Raw genomic sequence first — 25,449 nt, 5'->3', positions numbered from 1 at the left:
TCCATAGTTGATAGCCAGATTGGGACTTTTGTATAGAGATCCTTCTTAATTTTCTCCCAAACTTGTAAAAGGGCATTTCTTAATAAATGCCTTTGAAAATATGTATGGTATTTATTTTTCCCATCCCAGAAAAAACTGTGCCAACCAATCTGGAGATCATGGCATTCTATCATTAGTACTCGTTTATTTTGTAGCTGGATCCATTCTTTAAGCCATGTTAGCATTGCGACCTGATAATAGAGCTCCCAGTTTGGGAGACTAAAGCAACCTTTATTTCTACTATCTTGCAATATTTTAAATTTAATGCGAGGTTTCTTCCCTGACCAAACAAATTTTGATGTGATTTTATTTAATTGTTTGAAGAATTTTTTCTCTAATTTAATCGGTATAGTTTGAAACAGATATAGCAATCTGGGTAGTATGTTCATCTTTATCGTTGAAATTCTACCAATGATATTTGCAATTTGGACCAAGTTATCTTTTTTTATTGTGGTGCATTTTGCTGAAATCTGTATTCCTAAATATTTAATTTTTTTTATTCTTGAAATCCTCAGATCATAAGAAATCCTTCCTCTCCTCTCCTCAAATCATAAGAAATCCTTCCTCTCCTCTAATTTCTCAATTTGTTTATTTGTTAGGCTTTTGGTCAATGTTTTAGTTTTGTCCTTGTTTATTTTGATCCCTGCCACTTTACCAAATTGGTTTATGTCTTCAAATAATAATTGTCTGGATTCTAGGGGCTCATTAATAATGAATACCAGATCATTGGCAAATGCTTGGACTTTGTATTCTTGTGATTTAATTTTTAATCCTTTTATTTCTAAATTCTCTCTAATTTGTGACATTAATATTTCTATTAATCTGCACCAAGTGGAAGATCCAACAGGTTCCTAACAAACCTAGCAGACAACTTTGTTTCCCAAAAAGTAGAGAAGGCAACAAGGGGATCAGCCATACTGGACTTAATTCTCACTAACAGAGATGAAATGATAGAAGGTGTCGAAGCTACAGGAACCTTGGGGGCAAGTGACTACGCAATATTGGAATTCGACATTAAGCAAATACAAGTAGTAGAACAAAGTCAAACTAGAGTCTTGGACTTTAAGAGAGCTAATTTCAATAAACTTAGAGACAACTTGAAAGGGATTCCATGGATGAGAATCCTCAAGGGGAAAACAACTCAAGAAGCTTGGGAAATTTTGAAAAGTGAGATTATAAAAGCGCAGTCTAGTACAATACCAATGAAGCAGAAAAATAATAGAGTCAAGTCAATAAAGTCAAGGAAACAATTGGCCCATTGCTGGGAGAAAGTGGCAAGAAGATGACAAGCAACAGGGAGAAAGCAGATCTACTTAACTCATATTTTGCATCTGTCTTTACACAAAAGGAAAAAACAATCTCACCTATCAAAAACAGCACCACAAAAAACAGATTAGAAACACAAGTTAAAATAGGGAAGAAAATGGTAAGTGAACACCTGTCTACCCTAGATGAGTTCAAATCACCAGGACCAGATGGATTACACCCCAAGGGTCTGAAGGAACTGGAAGATGTGATCTCAGAACCACTGAACTATATCTTCCAAAGATTTGGAGCACAGGGGATCTGCCAGAGGACTGGAAAAGAGCTGATGTAGTTCCCATCTTCAAAAAAGGGGAAAAAAATAGATCCAGGAAACTACAGACCTATCAGCCTGACCTCAATACCAGAGAAGATTCTGGAAAAGATAATCAAGCAACGAATCACCGAACACCTAGAAGCAAACAAAGTAATAACCAAAAGCCAACATGGGCTTGTCAAAAATAGATCATGCCAGACTAATCTTATTGCATTCTTTGACAAAGTGACAAAATTAGTAGACCAGAGGAATGCTGTCGATATAATTTACTTGGACTTCAGTAAAGCATTTGATAAAGTAGACCATAACCTATTACTAGATAAAGTAGAAAAATGTGGGTTAGACAGCACCACCACCAGATGGATTCGTAACTGGCTGACCAACCGCACTCAACGTGTAGTCCTCAATGGAACTACATCCACATGGAAGGAAGTATGCAGTGGAGTACCCCAAGGCTCTGTTTTAGGCCCAGTACTCTTCAACATCTTTATCAATGACTTGGACGAGGGGATAGATGGGGAACTCATCAAATTTGCAGATGACACCAAGCTGGTAGGAATAGCCAACACTCCAGAAGATAGGCTCAAGATACAGAAAGATCTTGACAGACTAGAACATTGGGCACTATCTAACAAAATTAAATTCAATAGTGAAAAAAGTAAGGTTCTACATTTAGGCAAAAAAAACCCAAAATGCACAGGTACCATATATGTGGTACCTTGCTCAATAGTAGTACCTGTGAGAGGGATCTTGGAGTCCTAGTGGATAACCATTTAGATATGAGCCAGCAGTGTGCAGCTGCTGCTAAAAAAGCCAACACAGTTCTGGGCTGCATAAACAGAGGGATAGAATCAAGAACACGTGAAGTGTTAGTGCCACTTTATAATGCCTTGGTAAGGCCACACTTGGAATATTGCATCCAGTTTTGGTTGCCACGATGTAAAAAAGATGTTGAGACTCTAGAAAGAGTGCAGAGAAGAGCAACAAATTAGAGGACTGGAGGCTAAAACATATGAAGAACGGTTGCAGGAACTGGGTATGTCTAGTTTAATAAAAAGAAGGACTAAGGGAGACATGATAGCAGTGTTCCAATATCTCAGGGGTTGCCACAAAGAAGGAATCGGGCTGTTCTCCAAAGCACCTGAGGGTAGAACAAGAAGCAATGGATGGAAACTGATCAAGGAAAGAAGCAACTTAGAACTAAGGAGAAATTTCCTGACAGTTAGAACAATTAATAAGTGGAACAACTTGCCTGCAGAAGTTGTGAATGCTCCAACACTGGAAATTTTTAAGAAAATGTTGGATAACCATCTGTCTGAGATGGTGTAGGGTTTCCTGCCTGGGCAGGGGGTTGGACTACAAGGCCTCCAAGGTCCCTTCCAACTATGTTGTTGTTATTATTATTATTAAATAACAAGGGGGACAGAGGGCATCCCTGTCATACTCCTTTTTCTATATTGAAGCTTTCCGTATGTTCACCATTTATAATTATTTTTGCACTCTGGGTAAATAAATCGCTCTAATAATTTCTATAAAGTATTCCCCCCAATTCATTTCTATTAACTGGTTGATCATAAAGTCCCAGTTCAAGTTATCAAAAGCTTTCTGCGCATCTAAGAATATCAGAGGTACTTGCATATCTGGGTGGGCTTCATAATATTCAAATACATTTATGATGGTTCTCATGTTATTTTTGATGTATCTGTTGGGCAAAAAACCATTTTGATTTGATTTAATAATTTCATTTAGGGAGAGGCATGGCCAACGTCGCTGCAGGACGGTGATTCCCGGAGCTCTGGAGGTACGCCAATATCCCAGCCTTTTGGGGGTCCTTTATGGACCATAGCTGACTTGGAGAAACAGTGAAGAAGGGAGGCACAGATCGGCGTGAACAAGGAAGTAGCAAATTCCCTGGAGTGCCAACATTAGCCTTCAACTCTGTGGCATGGGGAGACAGCCATTAGAGTTGTCACAAGCTGGGGCAGCCACACAAAGAGATCAGAGCAGGAGAGGCAATTGAATGGAGTATTCTTACCGGAAAAGTGATTTTCCAACTTATAGGTAAGAAGAAAACTTATTAAAGCTTAAATAAAGTCTTCAATTTGAAATCAGTGACTAAATTGGCATGTGGAAATACAAATAGAAGAAAAATAAAAGTAAAACGGAACTTTGTAATTAAAGCCCCAAAAAGGACTTTCCATCTGAATTTAAATTTGGCTTTGGAAGAGATCAAATACTAAAAGGGACAGAAAATTGAAGGAAAACATCAGCTGCTAACAAAAGGATTAAGACAGGAAATAATAAATTTTGTGGATTAATAAGTGACATTTTGTTGCTGAAGCATTTGTGAACTGGAAAGAGACATCTGCTGGAGGAAAGAAAGTATCACATCATTCAGATCAATGTGGGAAAATCAGGAGGAGGCGCTGTTTCAACAGCTGTTGTGAGATTGTAAAAAAAAAAAAAGGACTGGAACCGATAAAGACTTAAATTGAAACTGCTTAAAAATATATTTGAATTGGACTTTTCCAGAAACAAAGAAGAAAAAAAGAAAAGAGATATTATATGGATTTGAATTTGGATTAAGTTCAAGTAATAAACATTGGAAGAAAATAATAAATATTGAATTTTGAATAGAAATGTTAAGAAAATAAGACGTGGAAAGTTGTACTAATTGACTGTATGATATAAATGGAATAAGATGAAGACAATGTTAAGGTTTAAAATATAGGAGAGGAGGTTTGAAAAATATGTATAATAAATGAGAGAATTGGGGCTGTCTGGACACTAGAGATTGAAAATAAATACAGCAATGGAGAGATATAAGAAGAAGGAGAGAGATGGAAAGGAGAAAGAGGGAGAGAGAAAGAAGAAAGGGAAGAGAAGAGGAGGTAAGGTAAGGGAAATAAGAGCAGAAGAGAAGGTTAGATAGGGAGGAAGTAGGGTGGAGGAGGAGAAAGGAAAGGGAAATAGAGAAGGAGTAGGAGAGGAGAAGAAAGGAGGGAGGGAAAGGAGTGAAAGGAGAAGAAAAAATTGCTGTGAAAAGGAAATGGAGGAAAGACAACCCAGAAAAATATCTACAGGATAAAAATTGAAATAGGAATTCAAAAAGGAATGATAGGGAATAATGAATAAAAATGGAGAAATTAGAAAATGAGGGTGAAAAAAGATGTGATTTAATAAAATGAGCAAGGAAATGTTAAGAAATGAATAAAAAACTATGAAAAAAGAATATTTTGGCAAAAATTGTAACTAAGAAAATATATTTGAATATTTTGAATTGTATAAGATAAGATATGGTCAATACTCTCTTCATAAATTGTGTATTTATGAACGGGGGGGGGGAATTAAAAAATCAATACAAACTTGTACAAAAAAATAATTTCGTTTAATATACCTTTAATCCTTTCTGCTATTATGGCCATAAATATCTTATAATCAGCATTTTTGAATCTTCTGTTTTTCGGTTTTGCTTTTGGGGATAAGTGTTATTAAAGCTTCCATCCAGGATTTTGGTATCTTTGCATTCTCATTTTATTACTCATTCACAGTCTCACTTCATTTTATGTTTGTAATAATAAATTATCTAATAATCTAATATCTAATAATTCTTGAAATTCCTTATAAAATTCAGCCAGGATTCCGTCTGGGCCTGGAATTTTGTTATTTTTTTTGTTTTTGTATTGCCCTTTTCAACTCAGCTGTGGTTATTTTCCCGTTTAGTATTTCCTTAGTTATATCTGATATAATTGGATGACTCCTCTCTCTTAAATATCTCTTAATATCATTTTCATCTATTTTTTCTTGTCTGTACAGGACTTGAAAGTAGTTTGTTGCTATGGTTTTTATTTTGTCTCTCTGAAAACGTACTGTCCCTTCTTCATCTTCTAAGTTTCGAGGACTCTAAGGGGCGTGCATAAGAGCACAAACGTGCCTATCGTTCCTGTCCTTTTGTGTCTTTCCCTATATATATATATATATATATATATATATATATATATATATATATATATATATATATATATATATATATATATATATATATATATATATATATATATACTTATACTTCCTTGTTTCTCCTCCTATATTTTTTTATACATTATATAATCTTTTAGTGTTATTCTTGTATATATTGTTTTGACAAAATTAAATAAATAAATAAAATAAATAAGTAAAAAAAATAAATAAGTATTAATTTCTTTTCCTTTTTTCAATTTGTGAGCAAGGCATCTACCCGGTTTGTTGGTGTTTTCAAAATAGTTTTGTCTAACTGCTCTAATCTTTTGCACCACTTCTTTCTGTGTAATTAAATTTAATTTGTGTTTGATAATTTCTTTGTATTCTTTAATTTCCTGATTTAAGGGTTGTTCTTGTAATTTAAGTTCTGATTTTCCCAGTTTTTCCTGAAAGTCTGTATATTGCTTCTTTTTATTTTTATTTCTTCGGGCTGTATATGCAATAGATATACCCCTCGCATTTGCTTTTAATGTGTCTCATAGGTTCTGAGTGATAGTTTGTTCCAATTATCTTTTAAAAATAATTCTAATTCTTTTTTTACATATGTAGTATAATTTTTTTTTTAGTCACCCTCTGGTTCATGGTCCACCTCCCTTTCTTCTTTATTCCTCCTTTCCATTTAATTTTAATCGGACTGTGGTCTGCCCAGATATTTGTTGTGATTTCTATTTCCAATATTTCTTTTGCTGTTTCCGGCTCCATCCACACCATATCTATTCTGGACCACGTTTGGTGGGGATTGGAGAAGAAAGTAAGGTCTTTTGTGGATTAATAGCCCATCCCAAATAGCCCATCTTCTTTCTCTCCATATATCTTATAAATTTAGTTCTTGGACCATATCAAAAAATACAATTGATAGGGTTTTCCTATCATAATTCTTTTTAGTTCCTGTTTTATAGTCTTTTTTTGGGTCTACCACTCCGTTAAAATCTCCTAGTATAAAAATATTATCAAGTTCTAGTGTTAGTAATTGTTTGTATAATTTGCTATAATATTCTTTCTGTCTTATATTTGGTGCATATATAATTGCAATGATTACTCTTTTTTGTTTTATGTAAATTTCTATCAATAATGTCCTTCCCTCTTTGTCTGCAAAATATTGTTTAGGCTTTAGCCATTCCTTTATATATGCTGCTATTCCCTGTTTTTTGATTCAGCTAATGATGTAAATAATTTTCCTAGCTTAGGGGCTTCCAAAATACAACTTTTTTCCTTTTGTATGTGCACTTCCTGTAGGCATATGATATCCATATTTAATTTTTGTAACTTAGTTATTGTCTGTCTTCTTTTTATGGGTGAATTTAATCTGTTTAAGTTAACTGAAAACAAATTCACCTCTTCTTCCATTTTACTACTTATTGCTTCTATTATCTCCTTTTGCCATCTTGTCTATACTCCTTCTCTTTCTTTTTTTTTCTTTCTTTTTTTTTTGCAAAAAGTTTTTTTAATTTTTTATAAACATAATAGTAAAAAAAATCATTGTGAACAGATTGTCAGTCAGGTACATCCTTAAACATATTTCAAATTTCATCCCCCATTGTATTCTATACAATATATTTTCTTCTCCTTAATTCAAATTAATAGTTATTGCACATTATCTAGTAAAAATTGTATTCCATCTCATGAAAGTTTAAATGAAGTCTAGTCCCCATGTTTAACTTTCCCAAGACATCATTAATAATTCTTCTGTTAACTTCTTAAATTCGACAAATTTAAACATATCTGTATTGCTTTTAATCTGATGTCAGACCATCTAAAAACCCTTTCGTAAAGCTGCCCTGCAATCACATAGACATTTCCATCTTATTTATGATTAGTCCTGAAATCACAAAGACTATTCCCTCTTATCAACTTCCTCTGCCTCTAAATAACATATGCTTAAAAAATTTCCATATCATCAATTCACAATTAAAAAGAAAAAAAACCAACTTAAAATTGAGAGGGGTGGTTACTTCTTGTTTCTCCCAATAGTTCCCTTATTATATTCAACTATTCCCTTGGAAGTTTTATCACTAAACATTTTAAATTCCTTAAATATTCTTAGAAAAAAAAAGAAAAAAAGAAACAGAAGAAGAAATAACCTATTCCTCGATATAAATTCCTCAATACTCATTTCCCTCTTTCCCCATTTTAATCTGTAATCTTTCCCTCATTCCCCAAAACATCCTTAAAATTTATTCTATAATTGTCACTTATATTTTTGCATAAATATACAATTCCCTATTAAAAGCTTTAGTATAGATCTGAGAGCAGCCATTCAGAATCCTTTCTTGAAGCAGTCGTGCGATCACACCAACCTATCCCTCTTCCTGGGAATAGTCCTGAAATCACAAAGACTATTTGATTCTTGCATTCTTCCTCTGCCTTCTTCATTCTTGCATTCTTGGAGCGGAACCGCAGAACCCCCGTCTTCCAGTTTATTCGCGGGTTCCACTTCCGGAGCCAAGACAGTTCCAGAAAAACTGGTTGGTCCATCCCTGGTATCACGATAAAGTTCAGGGTCTCTCGATGGTCTCCTATGATCATCTCTATTGGTTCCAGTATAAAATGGGCACCCCACCACTACCGACTTGTCTAATTGGCAGAAGGTGATGGGCCTACTCAAGGTTTTTAATTTTAGTTCCATCCTCTCCACCACCTCAGGGCTGATGACACACCTGGTACATCCTGAATCTAAGAGGGCTAACATTTTCCCCTGTGCTCCCAAGGACGGGACATGCAATTTAATTTGGATTGTTAGGGGGGGGGGGCCTTTCCAACTCACCAAAAGATCTTCATCGGATTTGGAAGTAGACTCGCTGTCATTGGAAGTGGTCGGGGTCCCCAGCTCTTCCGGGGTGGGAGGAGCACTCTTGACGACGTCCACTCCCCTTTTTGTGACCTCTCGCATCTTTACCGCTTCCTTTCCACCACCAGGGGTCATGTTTGGTGCCAACTTGGCCCGGCAGTCAGCAGCTCTGTGGCCTTCCTTACCACATCTGAAGCATGCAGTGGATCTCTGCCTCCTGCTGTGGCAGGACCCCTTGGGGGGGCCCTTTTGGAATTGGGTTGGGGTCTGCTTCCAGGTGCGCTCACTCCGGTTTTGATCCTTGGCCAACTCGATCTCCATCTCCACTGCCAGGGTAAACCAGCCATACAGGGTCGTAGGGGAAGCTCGCGCCCTGCACAGCACATATAGATCCCCGTTTAGGCCATCTTTATATATGTCCAAAAGAGCCACTTCTGACCACCCCCTCATGAGGGGCACCAAATCACTGAAGTCTTGGGTATAGTCGGCCACTGGTCTCCTCCCCTGTCTGATGGATCTCATCCAAATCTTGGCCTTCTGCTCCACCAGAGGGTCCTCAAATCTCATTCTTAAGGCGGCCATGAAATGGTTGTAGTTTTTCAGGAGGGGGGAGTCCTCATTATGCAGGGACACAAACCAGGCAGCGACCCTTCCACCCAAGACCTGGGTCACGCTCCTCACTTGAGCTGCCTCGGACCAGTAATCTCCACCTCAGTTGTCCATGTGGTTGCTCACCAATGCCAGAAATAGACCCAGTTCCTTAGAGTCGCCATCAAATTTCCTGGGGATTGGGGGAATTTTTGGTTTTTTCTTTTTGCATTGCAGCATCTGACCAGCAGGGGGCCCCCGGCCTCCATCAAAATCTGCGGGCCCAGGAGAATGAGTTTTTAGCTCTCGTTCTTCCAGAGTCTCGCCACTATAGGCCACCCCTCTGGTGGCTCCCAATGGTGTTCCTTCTTCTTCTTCCCCCTCCCCCCAGGGGTTTGGAGTGGGGAATTCATACCTGTCACAAGCCTCTTGTCTCTCAATTACATCCCAGTACAGTCTCACCGCCTCAGCAATTTGAAGCTCATCTCTGATTTTTTTTGCTCCTGCTGCCAGTTAGAAAGTCTTACTTTTTCCTTCTGTCTTGTAACTCCAGGTGGAAGCTCTCCTGGCTCTGGAAGTCTGCCAACACCCATTGACCATTTGGCCTTATCTCGCTTCTCCACTAATTGCAATTTCCCCAGCCATTCTGAAGAAACCTCTTCAAGTTTTGAAGGGAGCGACGCTGCAACCGTCTCTTCCTCCTCCTCCACTTCACATTCAAGGGTGGCTTCTTGCCCAGTACATACTTTTTATCAGCCCCCTCGGTGGATTCCTGGTTGGCTGACATAGTTTGTGAGTTCTAGCTTAATGTCAGATTGCCTCTGATCAATACTCAAGAAAGGATAACCCTGACTCCATTTGATTATAGAGAAAGGTAACTTTTACTGAGCAAGTCTGATTGCAATAGAAGTAAAGCTAGAACTGGAAATAGATATGGCTTACAGATACATTTCCCCTTATTCAGCCCTCCTCCCCCTAAAGGTCAAACAGTTTTAGTCCATTGTCCTTCTCCTCTCTGGCCATGTGGTACTTTGCTTCCGATGTTATTCCTCTGTCTGTGTTCTGGTTGGTATGCCTGGTATGCAGTGTTCGTTAAACCTGTGCCGTCTGTCTGTTTGAATTCTTCTTACCTCCTCCTTTCATATGGCAGCCGAACACTTAAAGGGCCACAACCCCATTAATCATGCACGTCAACAAGTAGCAATAAAACATTTAACGAAGTGTTAAAACAGTTACACACTCTACTAAATAAATAAACACTTAAAGTAATAAGCGGAGGCTGACAGTACCATACAGAATTTAATCCTATATTGTAGAAAGAAAGATCTTTTATCTCTCCAAAGGTTATACTAAATAAAAATGCAAATTTAATTTAATCAAATGTAAAATCTATTTGCTATCCACCATTAATATATCAATCAACTATTATATACAGTGCTATTTTTACCTATTTAAAGTTAAATATATAATATCTTAAGTTAGTCCTAAGTTAATATCTTAAATTAATCTTAAATTAATATATAATAAGCAAAGAAGTATATAAATCTATAAAAGAGAAAATATTTTATAACTAAATATAGGTATATAGAAATAGGGAAGAGGAGCAATTAATATATTAGAATCTATTTGACAAAAGGTATAAAGATATATTGATATATAAAATATGTAGAACATAATTAATTATAATTAAATCTCATTCCAGAGTTATCACCCGGGTAGTCTTCTTTTTTTTTTTAACTTAATCTTTATGCTTTCTAAATTCACTGCTACTTGTCATTCTCCAATATGGGAAATGGCTGCTATCAATAAATTGCACAGTCACTGTCTCTTCGCCACAGCTTTTTTGTCTCTCTTTTTTCCTTTCCAAGTACAATCTGTTGTTCCTCTGCTCTTGGTATAAATCCCACAATATTGTCTCTATTACAGCAAATCTCGAAGTCTTTAAACACGGCAGTCTTTCAGATCACCATTCACAATACACGAACACTTTCATTCTCAGTCCATTTGATACTGTCTCTTTCTGCTTACTTTTCCCCCCCTTTTCTGCTCCCACCGCTTAGGCGCCACTTTTCACACTTTGGGAGCTCACTCAGTCACTTCTTGGCAGATTTCCACAGCTTAGAGAAGTAGTACGGTGTCCTATTTTTACTTAAACTTTTACCGTCGATACTTCCTGCTGTTTGTCACTCTTTCACTTCTTGCCATTTGCTCAGGCCGTCACGCCACTGGACCTAGCCGAAGGAGCAGCTGGTCTCTTCTGTGTCAGATTTCAGGGAATCCACCCTCTGTGGCAGGGGATCACCCTTTACACTCCGAGCGTTCCCTTTTCTTTTGCTGTCCTCTACAGGGTCTAACTTTACCATTGCCAGTCTCCAGACATAAAAAATCGGGCAAAAAGAACAGAATCCTGTCTTCCTACACCACACCACCGTGACACCACCACCCCAGAAGCCTAATGTAATGTTATGTCAGTTATGTGTTTTTAATGTGTTTTTGTTTTTTGTTGTATTTTTCTTTATTTTGTTTTTAAAAGTTAAAAGTCTAATAAAAATTATTTTTTAAAAAAGAATATGCCATCTTTCTACTTTTTTTAACATTATCATTATATTCTTATCTTATGTGTTTATGTTACTTTAGTGGTTCTTCTCCGGAGCTTTTACTTTAGCTGCACTTGTGAATAGAACTGGTCTCAGTCAAAGGGTTTAACTTTTCTTCATTCTGTATAAGCCATTGAGAGTCACTTGGTTGTGTTGGGGTAGACGTTTGATAAATAAATAACTAACATTAATATTTCATGTAGCGTGCAAAGAGTAGAAAAGTATTATTTGCCCCTACTAAATGATGAGCTGGCTTTTCCCTATGTAGATGTATCAGTGTTAACTAAAAGGGTTTGAGAAGCACAAAACCTGCCTCCCAGTAGAATTTGTAATCATTTCAACCCAAGGAAACAACTGTGGAAAGCATCATTTTTCTAGCCTACCATAGCAAACCATTTTTCTTTCTTTCTTTCCCTTTCTTTCTTTCTTTCTTTCTTTCTTTCTTTCTTTCTCTTTCTTTCTCTTTCTTTCTTTCTTTCTTTTTCTTTCTTTCTTTCCCTCTCTCTCTCTCCCTCCCTCCTTCCTTCCCTCTCCTTTTAGTAACAATCCTATTGTTTCCTTTCATTATATCCAATTAATATAGTTATCACATACTTACGGTCATATATATACTTACATATTATATAGTTATTTTCATGCTTATGCTTATATATACTGTTGTGACAAATAAAATAAATAAATAAAATAAATAAATAAATACATCTGCTCTGTGAAGCCCAAGCAAACTCCCATCCCATAGCAACAAGTTCCTTACATGTGTGAAATAATGTGCAGGTAAATTATGTGAAACAACAGGCCAAACTGAGATTTTCCAAATACATGCCACAAACATTAAGGCCAGATGTTGAGCACTGTATTTTTCCCCCCATAACGAGACTATACAATTACAGCCATATGGTGGATGGGCCTCTCAAGTGCACAATTGAACAGCCTTCAATTAATTGTATCCTTCTACTTGACTAGGATTCATACAGCAGATTCAAAATAATGTTAGAATTCAGCTCTGGCAACTCTGCTCTAGATTACAGTAGAGAGATGGATGGGGCTTCCTGATTGCATAGGAAGGATCTTTGTAATTCCAATATGCTATCCCAGAAGCTTGTTAAACATATTGCCTCCTATTGCATACCCTTCTTTAAAATTCAGACTTTGGATAATAGAATGCGAAAAGACTCTTACCGAATTGGATTGTCCATCCTATTGACAGTAAGAAATGCTGCTAGGTTTGCTGTATAAGATGAACATACAATAAGAGTGAAGAGCCACCAACTCCCCATTACAATCCGCATCGCCATGGAATTGACTGTAGATTCACCACCTAAGCAAAGGAAAAAAAGAAAGAAAGAAATCTTTGGAAGCCCGTATCTAAAGATTTTTTTTTTTTAAATGGCTCAGGCTCCTTTATACCCTTTCTTAATCTACTCTCTCTGATTTATTTGCTTCTTTGATTTTGTTCTTTAAAAGCAGTCTATCATTTGCTAAGCTATGATGCCTCTGACACATTGCCACAAACAATCTAATTTACCTTCTTGAGCAAATCTGACCTGTACAATTGTGTTATGATTCTGTATTTTCTTTCTTTTTTTTTTAAAGTGTTAAATTTGTATGCCACCCATCTCACTATTATGTGATTCTGGGCATTGTATGGCAAGCAGACCCAGAAAAATACATATCACTAAATTGTCCATGGGAAATTTGACTGATTCTCTGTCATCGAATCATGCTCAACTCCTAGCAACCAGACAGGGCAGATAGATTTTCTCCATGGCAATCAGTCTCTAACTTGGTCTTTCAGCTCATCCAATGGTGCATTCATCACTGAGTCAGGCAAACTCAAACATTCTCAAATTCTGGAATTCCCTATTTTTAAAAAATGTGTATTTAAACAGATACAGATTCTAGAAACGGAAAACTCCTCCATAGACGCAAAAAATACAAATAGAACCAAGTTTCTAGAGCTGCCTTTTTAGAGAATCAGTAGAAAAGTTCAGCTTTGCCAAGATAAAAAAATACTATACAGTAGTGGCCAAAATTGTGGAAACCTTTTGGGGAAAGAATATTTTTGAGGTTTGATGGCTAATAACACCACTTTTGAGGGGGGAGTTTCAAGATAATCATATTCTACTGCTGGAATGGCCTGGGAATAGCCCAGAACCTAACCCAATTGAAAATCTATGGAGCCAAAAAAAGAAACTTGTTAGTCAGAAGTGACCCAGCAATAAAACTCACTTAATAGAAGTAATACTTGAATCTTAGTTTCACATTATAACAGCTGCAGAACTAAAAGACTTGGTTCACTCCATGGGAAGTCATTGTAAGGCCACAATTCATGGCAAAAGGTTACCCAACTAACCTTTTAACCATGTATTAACTGACATGGTGATAATTTCTGTATATCTTGTTTTTTCTATGGTGATCATTTTTGTATATCTCATTTTTTCTACGTGTTTCACTTTTCTTCTTTATATTGTAACTGCTACTCTAATAGCAAATCTTTCATAAAATTTATTGCGTTACATTCTTGATTACATTATCTTTCCATTGATATATAATTTTATGGTACTATTCCCAAAAAATGTGGAGTTATTAGCTAGTTTTAGAAAATACACTTTTCCCAAAAGGTTTCCACAATTTTGGCCACTACTGTATGTAAAAAACCTGTATGCCTAGAAGAAAAATGGATTTTTAAGCTTTCTAGGACTTAATTAATTTTTAAGTGTGGGAATAAATTTCAAACATTGTGCAGACCAGGAACTTTGTCTTGGCTAATTCAAAGGGATATTCCAGTTGTTCTGAAAAATTTACACATTTTAAATGAGTCATACTGAACTCAAATCAAAGAAATAGCTGGGAAATTTTCATTTCAACCATTTGATTCCTCCAACAGAAACCCTCCAAATTTGCTTTAAGTTTCATTGTAATTTATATCTAGAGAAGTTGGAAGTCATTGAAAACTTGATCCTGCTTTTTTCTGAAACTTGTTTGGCTTCCCATCACATTCTGAAATAGCTGATCCTAGAAAGGAAGTCTAAAACTTCATTTCAGATTCAGGCTGGCAGTTTTATCACAGTGATCATAAAGAAAATGTATTGCCAAATAGATCTTTCCCTGTGGCATAAAAATGATCACTTAGTGAGGCCAAATGGTAATGTGGATTGATGCTGCGTGGTAAGCAGCACATCAGAGACAGAAATATAACAGAAAAAACGTAGCTAACTCCCATTCTGAAGATAGGAGAGCAAATTGTGTTCAGATACATTATTTATTTTTATTATGAAGGATCTATGGCCTTATCTGCTGCTGATTTTAAACCTTTTTTAATTTATTTTTTTTAGAATTCTTATTTGGGGGGAAACAGTATTTAAATTATTGTCCTCTAAAACTGTATTTGTTATCCAGCTGAATTTTGATTACTTCACAGAACAGATGTATAATGTAAATTATATTTGGGTTTATTTTCTTGAAGTGCACAAGACGACTATATCGATTGGATAACAGGTGACATTTCTCATTAGAAGTTTAGCATCTGACTGCTTCTTCAATAAACTTAATAGTTTTGCAAATTGCATCCTAAAGAGTACAAGAATGGTTAAAAGGGAGGGGGAAGCAACTCCTTGAGTAGTTTTTCATCTTAGTTCTAATGCTGCTCTGTTTGATTTGCATGACGTATTGTCAATGAATCATGTTTCTGATGTTACAGGGGGAAGGCATCTCAGGTATGGTGATAGTTCTCTTTGCTAGCATGTGAGAAGAAGTGTGGATAATAGGCACACACAGAAGGTAAGAAATATCTGCCAGTTATTTTACCTCTGGTGGAAGATGGTGATTATTCCAAAATAGAGTATTTGCATAGATAGAATCCTGTTGAAGAGAGACTAGCTAAGCAGGGGGAGGAGTCTGGCAGGGAATTAGTCTGGAATCTTTATGTAGGCATAAGAGGGAAAGGTCCAACCTGCCTTGAATGCTGGTGAACCTTATGTAGTGTGGCCCAGGTGCAAATTGTCGATCTAAAAAGATTCCTGTGAAATAGGCATGAGCAATAAAGTAGCTAGTTGAATTCTTCATGTGAGGATCTGGTTGTTCATGCCTAACATTCATTGAAAAGGTTCAAAAGCATTGAAGGTCGGTCAGACGCTTGTGCCTGTGTAAGGATTCCAGACTAATTCCCTGCTTGATCAGTAGCTTGGTCAGTGTCTCTTCAAGAGATCCAGATTTAGATCCATAGAATTAAAAATCCTTCTGCTCCTTGCTATATCAAGCATCAATGTTATAGGTGGCTGTCTCTGCCTATGAATAAATAGAAAAAGCCCACTGGCCTGAAAACCAAGCCAAAATGACTTCCTTTTTCTTAGAGGTTATTTGGCAAAGTCTAACATGGACTGGGATGGGGAAGTAGATGTTATTTTCTCTCCTCCAGAATATACTCTTAACCATCTGTGAAGAGGAATAAATAAGATCCAGTCAAATCAATTTCAGCTGTACATCGGGGCAAAGAGAATTAATATCTGCTTATTTTACCTCTTCCTCTAAAAATATTGGGATTGAAATGTGCTTAACTGTGCCTTGATCACTCTGGTTGTCTTACAGAAATTAAGGGTTAGTGAAATAAGCACCAATAAACCCTGTAACATACTGTATATTGCATCAGAATTGCTTGCTGAGAAATGATAAGGTGTAAAAGAAGAACAGATTCTCAGCTTATAGAGTCATTTTTTTTTGTTTACATTTATACCCCGCCCTTCTCCGAAGACTCAGGGCAGCTTACAATGTATAAGGCAATAGTCTCATTCTATTTGTATATTTTTTTACAAAGTCAACTTATTGCCCCCCCCCAACAATCTGGGTCCTCATTTTACCTACCTTATAAAGGGTGGAAGGCTGAGTCAACCTTGGGCCAGGCTCGAACCTGCAGTAATTGCAGGCTCTGTGTTCTAATAACAGGCTTCTCTACTGCCTGAGCTATCCCGGCCCCAGATATAGGTATCTGCTTTTCAAAAAGAAATGCCCAACTAGATGAAATTTGCCTGGACCCACAAGAAAATATTATGCACTTCTTAGGAAGTTTTTTTTTAAAAAAAACTTTGTTTGCATGATGAAACGTTTCCTCTTACAGCACGCAGCGGATATGGCCCTTTCTCCAGTGAAAGCAGGCATAATATTTAGATTGCAAAACACTCACAGAAGTTAGGATGATCTAACATCATATAATCATCCTAAGAACCTAGAACTAGTCATACTACTGTCAACCAAGCAGTTTATTTCTCCCAGTGGCCATTCAAATGCTTCTTGGGTGCTTCCAAGAAGGAAATGGAGACATGTTCTTCTCCTGCCATTGTTCCTTATTAGCTGATATTTGGAGGTCTGAATCTTCAAGACCAACATCCCTTAAGAGACCTGGCTCCTATGCATTGGTCTCATCTTCTTTAGCCTGGCTAGGTGGCTCAGTGGTTAAGATGCTGAGCTTGTCGATCAGAAAGGTCAGCAGTTTGGTGGTTCAAATCCCTAGTATAGGTCTCCTATGTGAGCAGGGGGTTGGATTAGATGGGCCTCTGGTGGCTCCGACTGCTAAGACAGTCTGTTATTAACACAGCTGCTTGCAATTATTGCAGGTTCAAGTCCCACCAGGCTCAAGGTTGACTCAGCCTTCCATCCTTTATAAGGTAGGTAAAACGAGGACCCAGATTGTTGGGGGCAATAAGTTGACTTCGTATATAATATACAAATGGATGAAGACTATTGCTTAACATAGTGTAAGCCGCCCTGAGTCTTCGGAGAAGGGCGGGATATAAATGCAAATAAAATAAATAAAATAAAAAAATAAAAAAACCTCCAAGGTCCCTTCCAACTCTGTTACTGTCATTCTTCTTTTAATGCCATCCAAGGGAGTGCCCATTATCACAGGTTGTGGCAGTGGATTTCACAGCACAATCATGCAGTATCTGTTTCAAACTTTCTTTCAGCTAAACTGGATGATGCTTGCTTTAGACTTTTCCAACTTCCGTTACGTCCTTTTTCAAATATAATGCGTCACAGCATTTCAGATGTAGATGTAGTGCAAAGCGACATATTTCCATTGTTGAATGTTAATCTGAGGACTGTTTGTAAATTTGCTCTAGCTTCTACTTACCATTACTTTTGTATACAGAAGCACCATTAAGTTCAGTTTTAATTGCATTTTCTTTATTAAATTTATTTACTGCCCATTTCAGATTGAAACAACTCTCAAGCCACACTCCCTCAAATTGGATTTGTTCCCCCTCAAAAAGTGATAGGTCAGCATTAACATCTGTTTTCCACAACTTCAAAGGGTACAATCAACATAGATCCTATACCTGATTGTGGTTTTCCTGATCAACTAGATCAGGGGTGTCAAACTCAATTTCATTGAGGGCCGCATCAGGGTTGTGTTTGACCTTGGGGGACTGGAGGCATGGCCAGGGGGGGACATGGCCAGTTTGACGTCACTCATCAAGGCTCCATTTTGGCGGTGACGGCCTCTTGCAGCCCTCTGCCATCAAAAACAGAGCTTAAGGAGGCTGTGTGTGGCCCACCCGGGCTTCAATTTTGGCAGCAACAGCCTTCTGCTGCCCTCTGCCAGTGAAAATGGAGCTTGGGGAGGCCTCATGTGGCCTGCCCAGGCTCCATTTTCCACCTCCTGCAGCCCTCTGCCAGTGAAAAAGGAACTTAGGTGGACCTCCTGAGCTCTTTATTCCTGGCAGAAGCAATGTGGGCCGGTCCTTCGCTGTTTCCAGAGAGGGCCTGTGAACTAGATCTAAGCACCCCATGGGCCGGATCTGGCCCCCAGGCCTTGAGTTTGACACCCCTGAATTAGATTGACTTCAGATATGGAAACTGAGGAGATGCTATATCACAAACTCAGTTGGATTTTACAGGACTATTCTGATAACCTGGAACTAGAGTTATAAAAATTGATTCAAGATACATTTAAGCATTTCAACCTTATTCTGTGAAAATCCATGAGCACTTAACAAGATTTAAAACAAAAAATTAACAAAAGCTATCACCGCAAAAGACAACGTATTAAAAATGCAAGTGCGTGGCCAAATAACAATGGATTTTTTTCCCCCCTGTGGCAGCATCCCCCATCTTGTATGGATTTTTATCAGTCTTTTTTTCTGGTGAGCTTGAAAGATCATTGAACTATTGCATGTGCTTCTTTAAAACAAAAGAGAAAAACATCCAGTATGATAGGAACAACCAACCACTCTAAGGATGACATAATTCGACAAGTGTGTCAAGATACAGAAGTGTAAGGAGTGTGTTTTATGTGCTTTTGAAATCGGCTTCAAAGGCCTACTCAGATGGCCTCACTACCCCATAAATCACAATCTATTCATCAAGCTAGTTGCTTGTCAGGGTTTATTTGTCCCACAAATTAAAAGTCAAGTAGAGAATGACCATCAAAGTGTCCCAAAAGTGTTTATTTTCCAAAAGGCAACTGGACTTCTTGGTTTTATCTTTGAAAACATTTCACTTCTCATCCAAGAAGCATTCTTCAATTCAGTTGCTTTTTGGGAAAAAAACACCTTTGGGACAACCGTGTCCTGGTTGATTGAGAATCTCCATAGATATTTGAATATCAAGGTGGTTTCTGCAGAGAGCAACTATGCAAATGAGTACCTTGTTGAACAAATGCTCCGTACACAATCCAAATGGCGCTGTGAAGAGTGGAGGAAGTGCAGGCGCCAGACTGAGAGGAGTTCTGGGCTCTGACTGCTTGGATTCGGTTCAGCACGAAGATGAGGACACCGACTACTGGGATGGCAGCAGCTATGCAAGTCCACACAGCAAAATCGAAGGGGGCAAAGAGAGAGAAGATGTTGATTTTCTCCTCTGGTTTCTTGATTAAAATGCCTACAGAATAATCCATGTAGCGCTTGCTGAAGTCGACCACGCTTTCTCTTTCAGGGGTGATGGTGATGGCAGAGATGGCCAGGTCAGCTCTCTGTGAAGACAAGAGAAGGAGCGGTGAAACCCCTTGCTATGTTCTGACCTAGGCTTCCCCAGCAGCATGAAGCCGAGTCTTCATCTCGATAAACCCCTTTTATTTAATTTGCAGTGAATTCCTCTCCAGCAAAATCTTTCCTCTCCCAGTCTTTCAAGATAGTTCGCAATTACCAACCTTTATCAGGCTTGGAGAATGGCCAGGCTGATATTTTTCAGACTCCACAGTGTAACAGACAATACTTGGCAAGAATGCAGGAATAGATCAGTGGTGGGTTTCACTTATCTTTGCTACTGGTTCACTCGCGCACTCCACTTCTGTATTTGATGACGTCCAGGCGGGTGGGTGGAGCCTCCTGCCGCTGCTGCTACCAGTTTGCCTGAACTGGGGCAACCTGGTAACAACCCACCACTGGAACAGATCTTCACCCAAATGAACTAATTGTCCCCTGCAAACTCCCCTTCCCTTTGCTCCTCTTTATCCCCTATGGGAGGGACCATTCACCATCCACCTGTGGCTTTACTCCCTTGTTCCTTAGCTGTTCCCTTCTCATGGCAGCTCTGCGCATGCACACACTGGGAACAGGATCCAGTTGTTCTTCTGCCCACTGATGTCAGACTCCAAAGGCAGCTGACAACTGTCAGAAGGCCCTGGCCCCATCTCTGCCTTTGATGCAGAGCACTCATAAGAGCCATCAACTCCAGGACTAGCCCATGTTCCTCCCCAACCTCCTCACTGTCCAAATCTGGGGGGCCACAACATGCTGGTTAACTCAGCCACCTCAGGGAAGCAGAAGAAGGATTCTGCTGCAAAGTATACTGGGACAATGTCTACCGCCAGCAACCATCAGGCTTTGCTTCAAGAATTTATGACATGGTGTGGCATGAACATAGTTTATTCAGTCAAAACCTTTGGACACTTAGACATATCCCAATGGTATAAAGAAATCTGCTACAAGGGATACTGTGATGGGGAAATAAAGGAAAGGAGCTCCTCTGAAGTCACATATTCCCTCTGGAAGCTTCAAATTGTCTAGCAGACAGAAGGATGAGATTGTAATTGTTGTTGGTTTCTCAGTGGACAAGAAACAGGTAACATAGGAGGTAATGCCACTTGTCGGCCAAATCCTAGAAATATTGCAATACAAGGAAGAGCGGAGTCAACCTATTCTCCAAAGCACCAGAAGGTAGGACAAGTTGCAATGGATGGAAACTGTTATGTATTCATGTTTGTACCTTTAAATATTTGAGCGGGAAATCAGCACGTTGCTGATTGGTCAAAGCCTCCAGCAGAACTGTATAAAAGGAGAGGTTTTTCCCCCAGCCTGTTGCTGGGTTCACCCTATATTAAAGAGCTGTTGTCACTACCCTGGTCTCCAGCCTCGTTACTTCCAGAACATAACATTGGCGACGAAGGTGGGATCTCGAGGCTGAGGAGAACCAGAACCGAGCTGAAGCACGATAGACCCGAACCCAGCAAACCCAGGGCAGAAAAGCGGAGATGGCCAGTTACACTCCGCCCGCACCGTTTGACCCGGCTAAAGAGAAATGGGAGCGTATATGACCCGTTTGAAAGCTTTCTAAAGCCAACGAACTGCACGGAGTTCAGATAACCGAAGGGCTTATTTCCTAAGCCACTGTGGTCGGAGGTCATCGATATCGCGGAAGCCCTGGCAGAGCCAACACCGTTGCAGTCGGTGTCATGGCCAACTTTGCAGACTTTGCTAAAAACCATTTCGCCGCTGCGCCGTCCAAATCGTGCGGCGGTTTGAATTGGAGGCGAAGGCAGATGGAGGCGAATCCGCCGGTGACTACATGGCGCCCTAAGAAAAGCGTCAAGGACTGCGGATACCGCGACCTGGGCGAGGTGCTCCTCGAGCAACTCATCCGGTCAAGAGACATCCGTTTGCGGCGGCTGCTAGCAAAAGCAACCTCACACTGGCCAGCGCTCTGGGCGAAGCCAGAGCACATGAATGTCCACCCAAGCGGCAGAGACACTGCAGAAGCCGGCCCCACAAAGGCGGCGCAAAGGCAACTCGGTGCACCAGGAGGAGGTTCAGACCGAATCCGACGGTGAAGACGAGGAAGGGTCTGCCGCACGAGAAAGCGACAAAGGGGACCGAGGCGAATGTGGAAGCTGCGGGGGTCAACACCAGCGCCAACGCTGCAAGTTTAAAGACGCGACGTGTCGGCGGTGTGGGAAGAAAGGGCACCTAGCTCAAGTTTGTCGAGCGGCCCAAGCTTCCCGCCGAAAATTCAAATCGGCCAATCAGAGCGCGGAATCGGCAAGGCGACCCGCGATTGGCTCAAACAAAAAGCGCGGATTCAATCAAACAACTGTGGTCATAGGCGCGCCGACCAAAGTGGAGAAGAAGATCTTCACCAAGCCAAAGATAGAGGAGTACGGTGCCGGCTTGAAGTAGACACGGGATCAGCGATCACCATCATGTCCTGGGACACTTTGGCGAAGTCGCTGCCGTCCGTCGCGGCGCCACCTGCAAGCACAACGGCTACGAGTGCACGACTACCAGGGAATCGCATCCTGTTCGAGGGACCACCTCCGTCCGAGTCGAGTACGGTCCACATAAAAGACCCTGCCCATCACGATCGTCGAAGGAACTCTGCCCAGTCTGTTGGGACTAGACTGGTTTCGTGCCCTGGGCATGGGAGTGACTGGCATCTACAGAAGTGACTGTAACCTGAAAGACATTCTCTTTAACGAGTTCAAGATGTCTTCAAGGACTGCCTGGGCAAGTACAAGGGACCCCTATTTCCTTCAACTTAGACCCCAGGTAGCCCCCATTAGGCTTAAGGCGAGGAGAGTCCTTTGCCCTAAAACCAAAAATCGATAAGGAGCTGGATAAGCTCATTAATCAGGGATTTTGGTGCCAGTCGATCACGCAAAGTGGGAGGCGTAATCGTCACCCATAAAACCGGACGGGTCAATTAGAATTTGCGCTGACTACAAGGCGCGCTTAACAAAGCCTTACAGAAAAGCGCTTACCCGGTTCCCGTGGTGCAACACTTATTGCACTCTTTGGGGCAAGGGCAAGTCTTTGCAAAGTTAGACTTGGCCCAAGCCTACCAACAACTGCCAGTAGGCGCCCGCACAGCCGAAGCCCAAACGATTGTGACGCTGGGGGCCTTCAAGTGCACCCGATTGCAATTTGGGGTCAGTGTGGCACCAGGGCTGTTCCAAAACCTGATGGAACGACTACTGCAGGGGCTCCCAGGGGTAGTTCCCTACTTCGATGATGTCCTAATTTCAGGGGAAAACATGGAGGAATTGGGGAGGCGGTTAAGAAAGGTCTTGAGCATTTTCCGGACAGCGGATTAAAAGTCAAGACAAACAAATGCCAGATAGGGTCGAATCCGTCGATTTCTTGGGCTACGGATAGACAAGAAGAATTCACCCTACTGAGAGCAAGGTTAAGGCAATTAGGAAGGCTCCAGCGCCCAAAAACAAAGCAGAGCTGCAGGCATTCCTGGGATTGGTTAATTTTACGCGGTCTTTTAAAGAACAAAGCAACCGTTCTTGGAACCGCTGCATAGGCTCTTAGGAAAAATACTGTTTGGTCTTGGGAAAGTCAGAAAATAGGGCTTTTGAAGCAGTAAAGAACCTGCTCTCAAGTGATAGCCTGCTCATCCAATATCACGACTCATTACCCTAGTGCTGGTTTGCGATGCCTCCCTTATGGGGTGGGGCTGTACTCAGCCATAGACTTCCAAACGGCACAGAAGCCCCTATAGCTTCTACTCTAGAACGATGTCCTCCCAGAGAGGAACTACAGCCAATTAGACAAAGAAGCACTAGCCATTGTGTCAGGGGTCAAAAAATTCCACGAGTATGTCTTTGGGCGGAATTTTGAAATCGTGACTGACCACAGACCGCTACTAGGGATACTGGCTGGCGACCGCCCAACGCCTGTGGCACTTTCGCCACGCTTGACCCGTTGGACTATATTCTTAGCCGCTTATTCGTACAAGCTGCAGCATCGACCAGGAAAAGAAGTGGGGCATGCAGACGCGTTAAGCCGATGCCCACTACCAGGGGCGACCGTAGGCCCCACTCCGGGGACGCCCATCCTACTTATTGACTCATTGGACTCTGGCCCAGTCACATCTAAGGAAGTGGCTCGGGCATCATACCGGGACATTGTGTTAAGGACTGTACTCGGTTGGGTACAGAGGGTGGCCGCTGCGCCGGGCACGGTTCAAAGAGTTTGTTAAAAAACGAGATGAGCTCTCGGCTCAAGGGGGGTGCCTGTTATGGGGTGATCGTGTAATAATTCCTGATAAGTTAAGGGGAAAGGTATTGGACCTCCTCCACGAGGGTCACCCAGGGATCGTAAGGATGAAGGGGTTAGCTAGAAGCTATGTATGGTGGCCACTCATGGACGAGATTGCTGAGAGGGTAGGGAAATGCCAAGCTTGCCAAGAGTCAGACCTCTACCCCAACGGCCCCAGTCAGAGAATGGGAAAAGCCCCAAGGGCCTTGGTCAAGAATCCACATTGACTTTGCTGGCCCTTTTCACGGCCAAACATTCCTAGTGGTTGTGGATGCATTTTCTAAATGGTTGGAGATCATAATCATGAAATCCACTACGGCCGAAGCAGTAATCGCAACTCTCGCCACCTATTGCAACTCACGGGTTGCGGACACTCTGGTGTCCGACAATGAGCCCCAATTCACGGCAGCCCAGTTTGAAGAATACCTGGCAGAGGAAGGCATCCGACATGCCCTCTCTGCGCCTTTCCACCCTGCGTCGAATGGCCTTGCAGGCGTTCCGTCCGGGCGCTAAGGAGGCATTGTCCAGGCTCAAGCCAGGTGACTGGCAAACAAAATAGACTTTTCCTAGCCGTCCAGCACAGAACCCCAAGCACGCCACCGGAAAAGCCCAGCCGAATTGCTAATGGGACGGAAACTCCGGTGCCCACTTGACCGCTTGAACCCCATTACACACCGATGGTTACAAGGCGAACTAGAAGACAAGGGAAATGAGCATAGGCGACGGGTGTGGGCCGAAACTATGGGGACGGCCCTAGTTGGTTCGCAGGACAAATAATAAAGATAACCGGCCCAAAATCGTCGTGGTAGAGCTACCCGACAACCGAGTGTGGGCGCCACATAGATCAGTTAAGAAACGAATAACTGACCAAACCGAACCAAATGAAACAGATCATGACCAATACCAATTTGAATCCACAGCTGACAATGACCGGGAGGCGCAAGACTTAGCTGAGGTCCCAGAGTTCCAGCGCCATCAGGTTCCCGAGGAAGCAGCAGGGAAAGTTCCAAAATTAATCCAAGGCCGTATGGCCAAGAAAAAGTCGGCCAATAATCCGGGCCGTTGGCCCAGAGAAAGAGCTGGGAGGAGAAAACAGCCCTCCGACCAGCTCAAAACACCACCAGAACTGAACCGCGCAGGTCAGAAAGAACTAGGAGACGCCCAGGTTATTTGCGTGACTACGTCGAAAAATAACATGTAAATAAATATGTAAATAGAGGCAAAGTGTTTTCTGGGAGGGGAGGAGTGTTATGTATTCATGTTTGTACCTTTAAATATTTGAGCGGGAAATCAGCACGTTGCTGATTGGTCGAAGCCTCCAGCAGAACTGTATAAAAGGAGAGGTTTTTCCCCCAGCCTGTTGCTGGGTTCACCCTATATTAAAGAGCTGTTGTCACTACCCTGGTCTCCAGCCTCGTTACTTCCAGAACATAACAGAAACTAATCAAGGAAAGAAGCAACCTAGAATTAAAGAGAAATTTCCTGACAGTTAGAACAATTAATCAGTGGAACAGTTGGCCTTTAGAAGTTGTAGGTGCTCCATCACTGGAGGCTTTTAAGAAGAAACTGAACAACCATTTGTCT

At 40.7% G+C, this 25,449-nt stretch overlaps 1 protein-coding gene across 1 annotated transcript in view; it reads right to left on the bottom strand.

The window, feature by feature from the left end:
• The window catches only part of GRID1 (glutamate ionotropic receptor delta type subunit 1), an 896,787-nt gene that overhangs the window by 61,131 nt on the left and 810,207 nt on the right, over positions 1 to 25,449 (bottom strand). Inside the window, exons 11-12 of the mRNA XM_058188407.1 lie at positions 19,253 to 19,577; positions 12,791 to 12,929 (exon numbers count right to left, since the gene is read on the bottom strand). Of these exons, the coding sequence (XP_058044390.1) occupies positions 12,791 to 12,929; positions 19,253 to 19,577 (464 nt within the window). The remainder of the gene's footprint in view (positions 1 to 12,790; positions 12,930 to 19,252; positions 19,578 to 25,449) is intronic.

The sequence above is a fragment of the Ahaetulla prasina genome, chromosome 6, assembly GCF_028640845.1.
Source record: "Ahaetulla prasina isolate Xishuangbanna chromosome 6, ASM2864084v1, whole genome shotgun sequence".
Classification (NCBI taxonomy): Eukaryota; Metazoa; Chordata; class Lepidosauria; order Squamata; family Colubridae; genus Ahaetulla; species Ahaetulla prasina.
The sequence above is the reverse complement of the archived record's forward strand: the minus strand, read 5'-3'. Positions and strand labels throughout refer to the sequence as shown.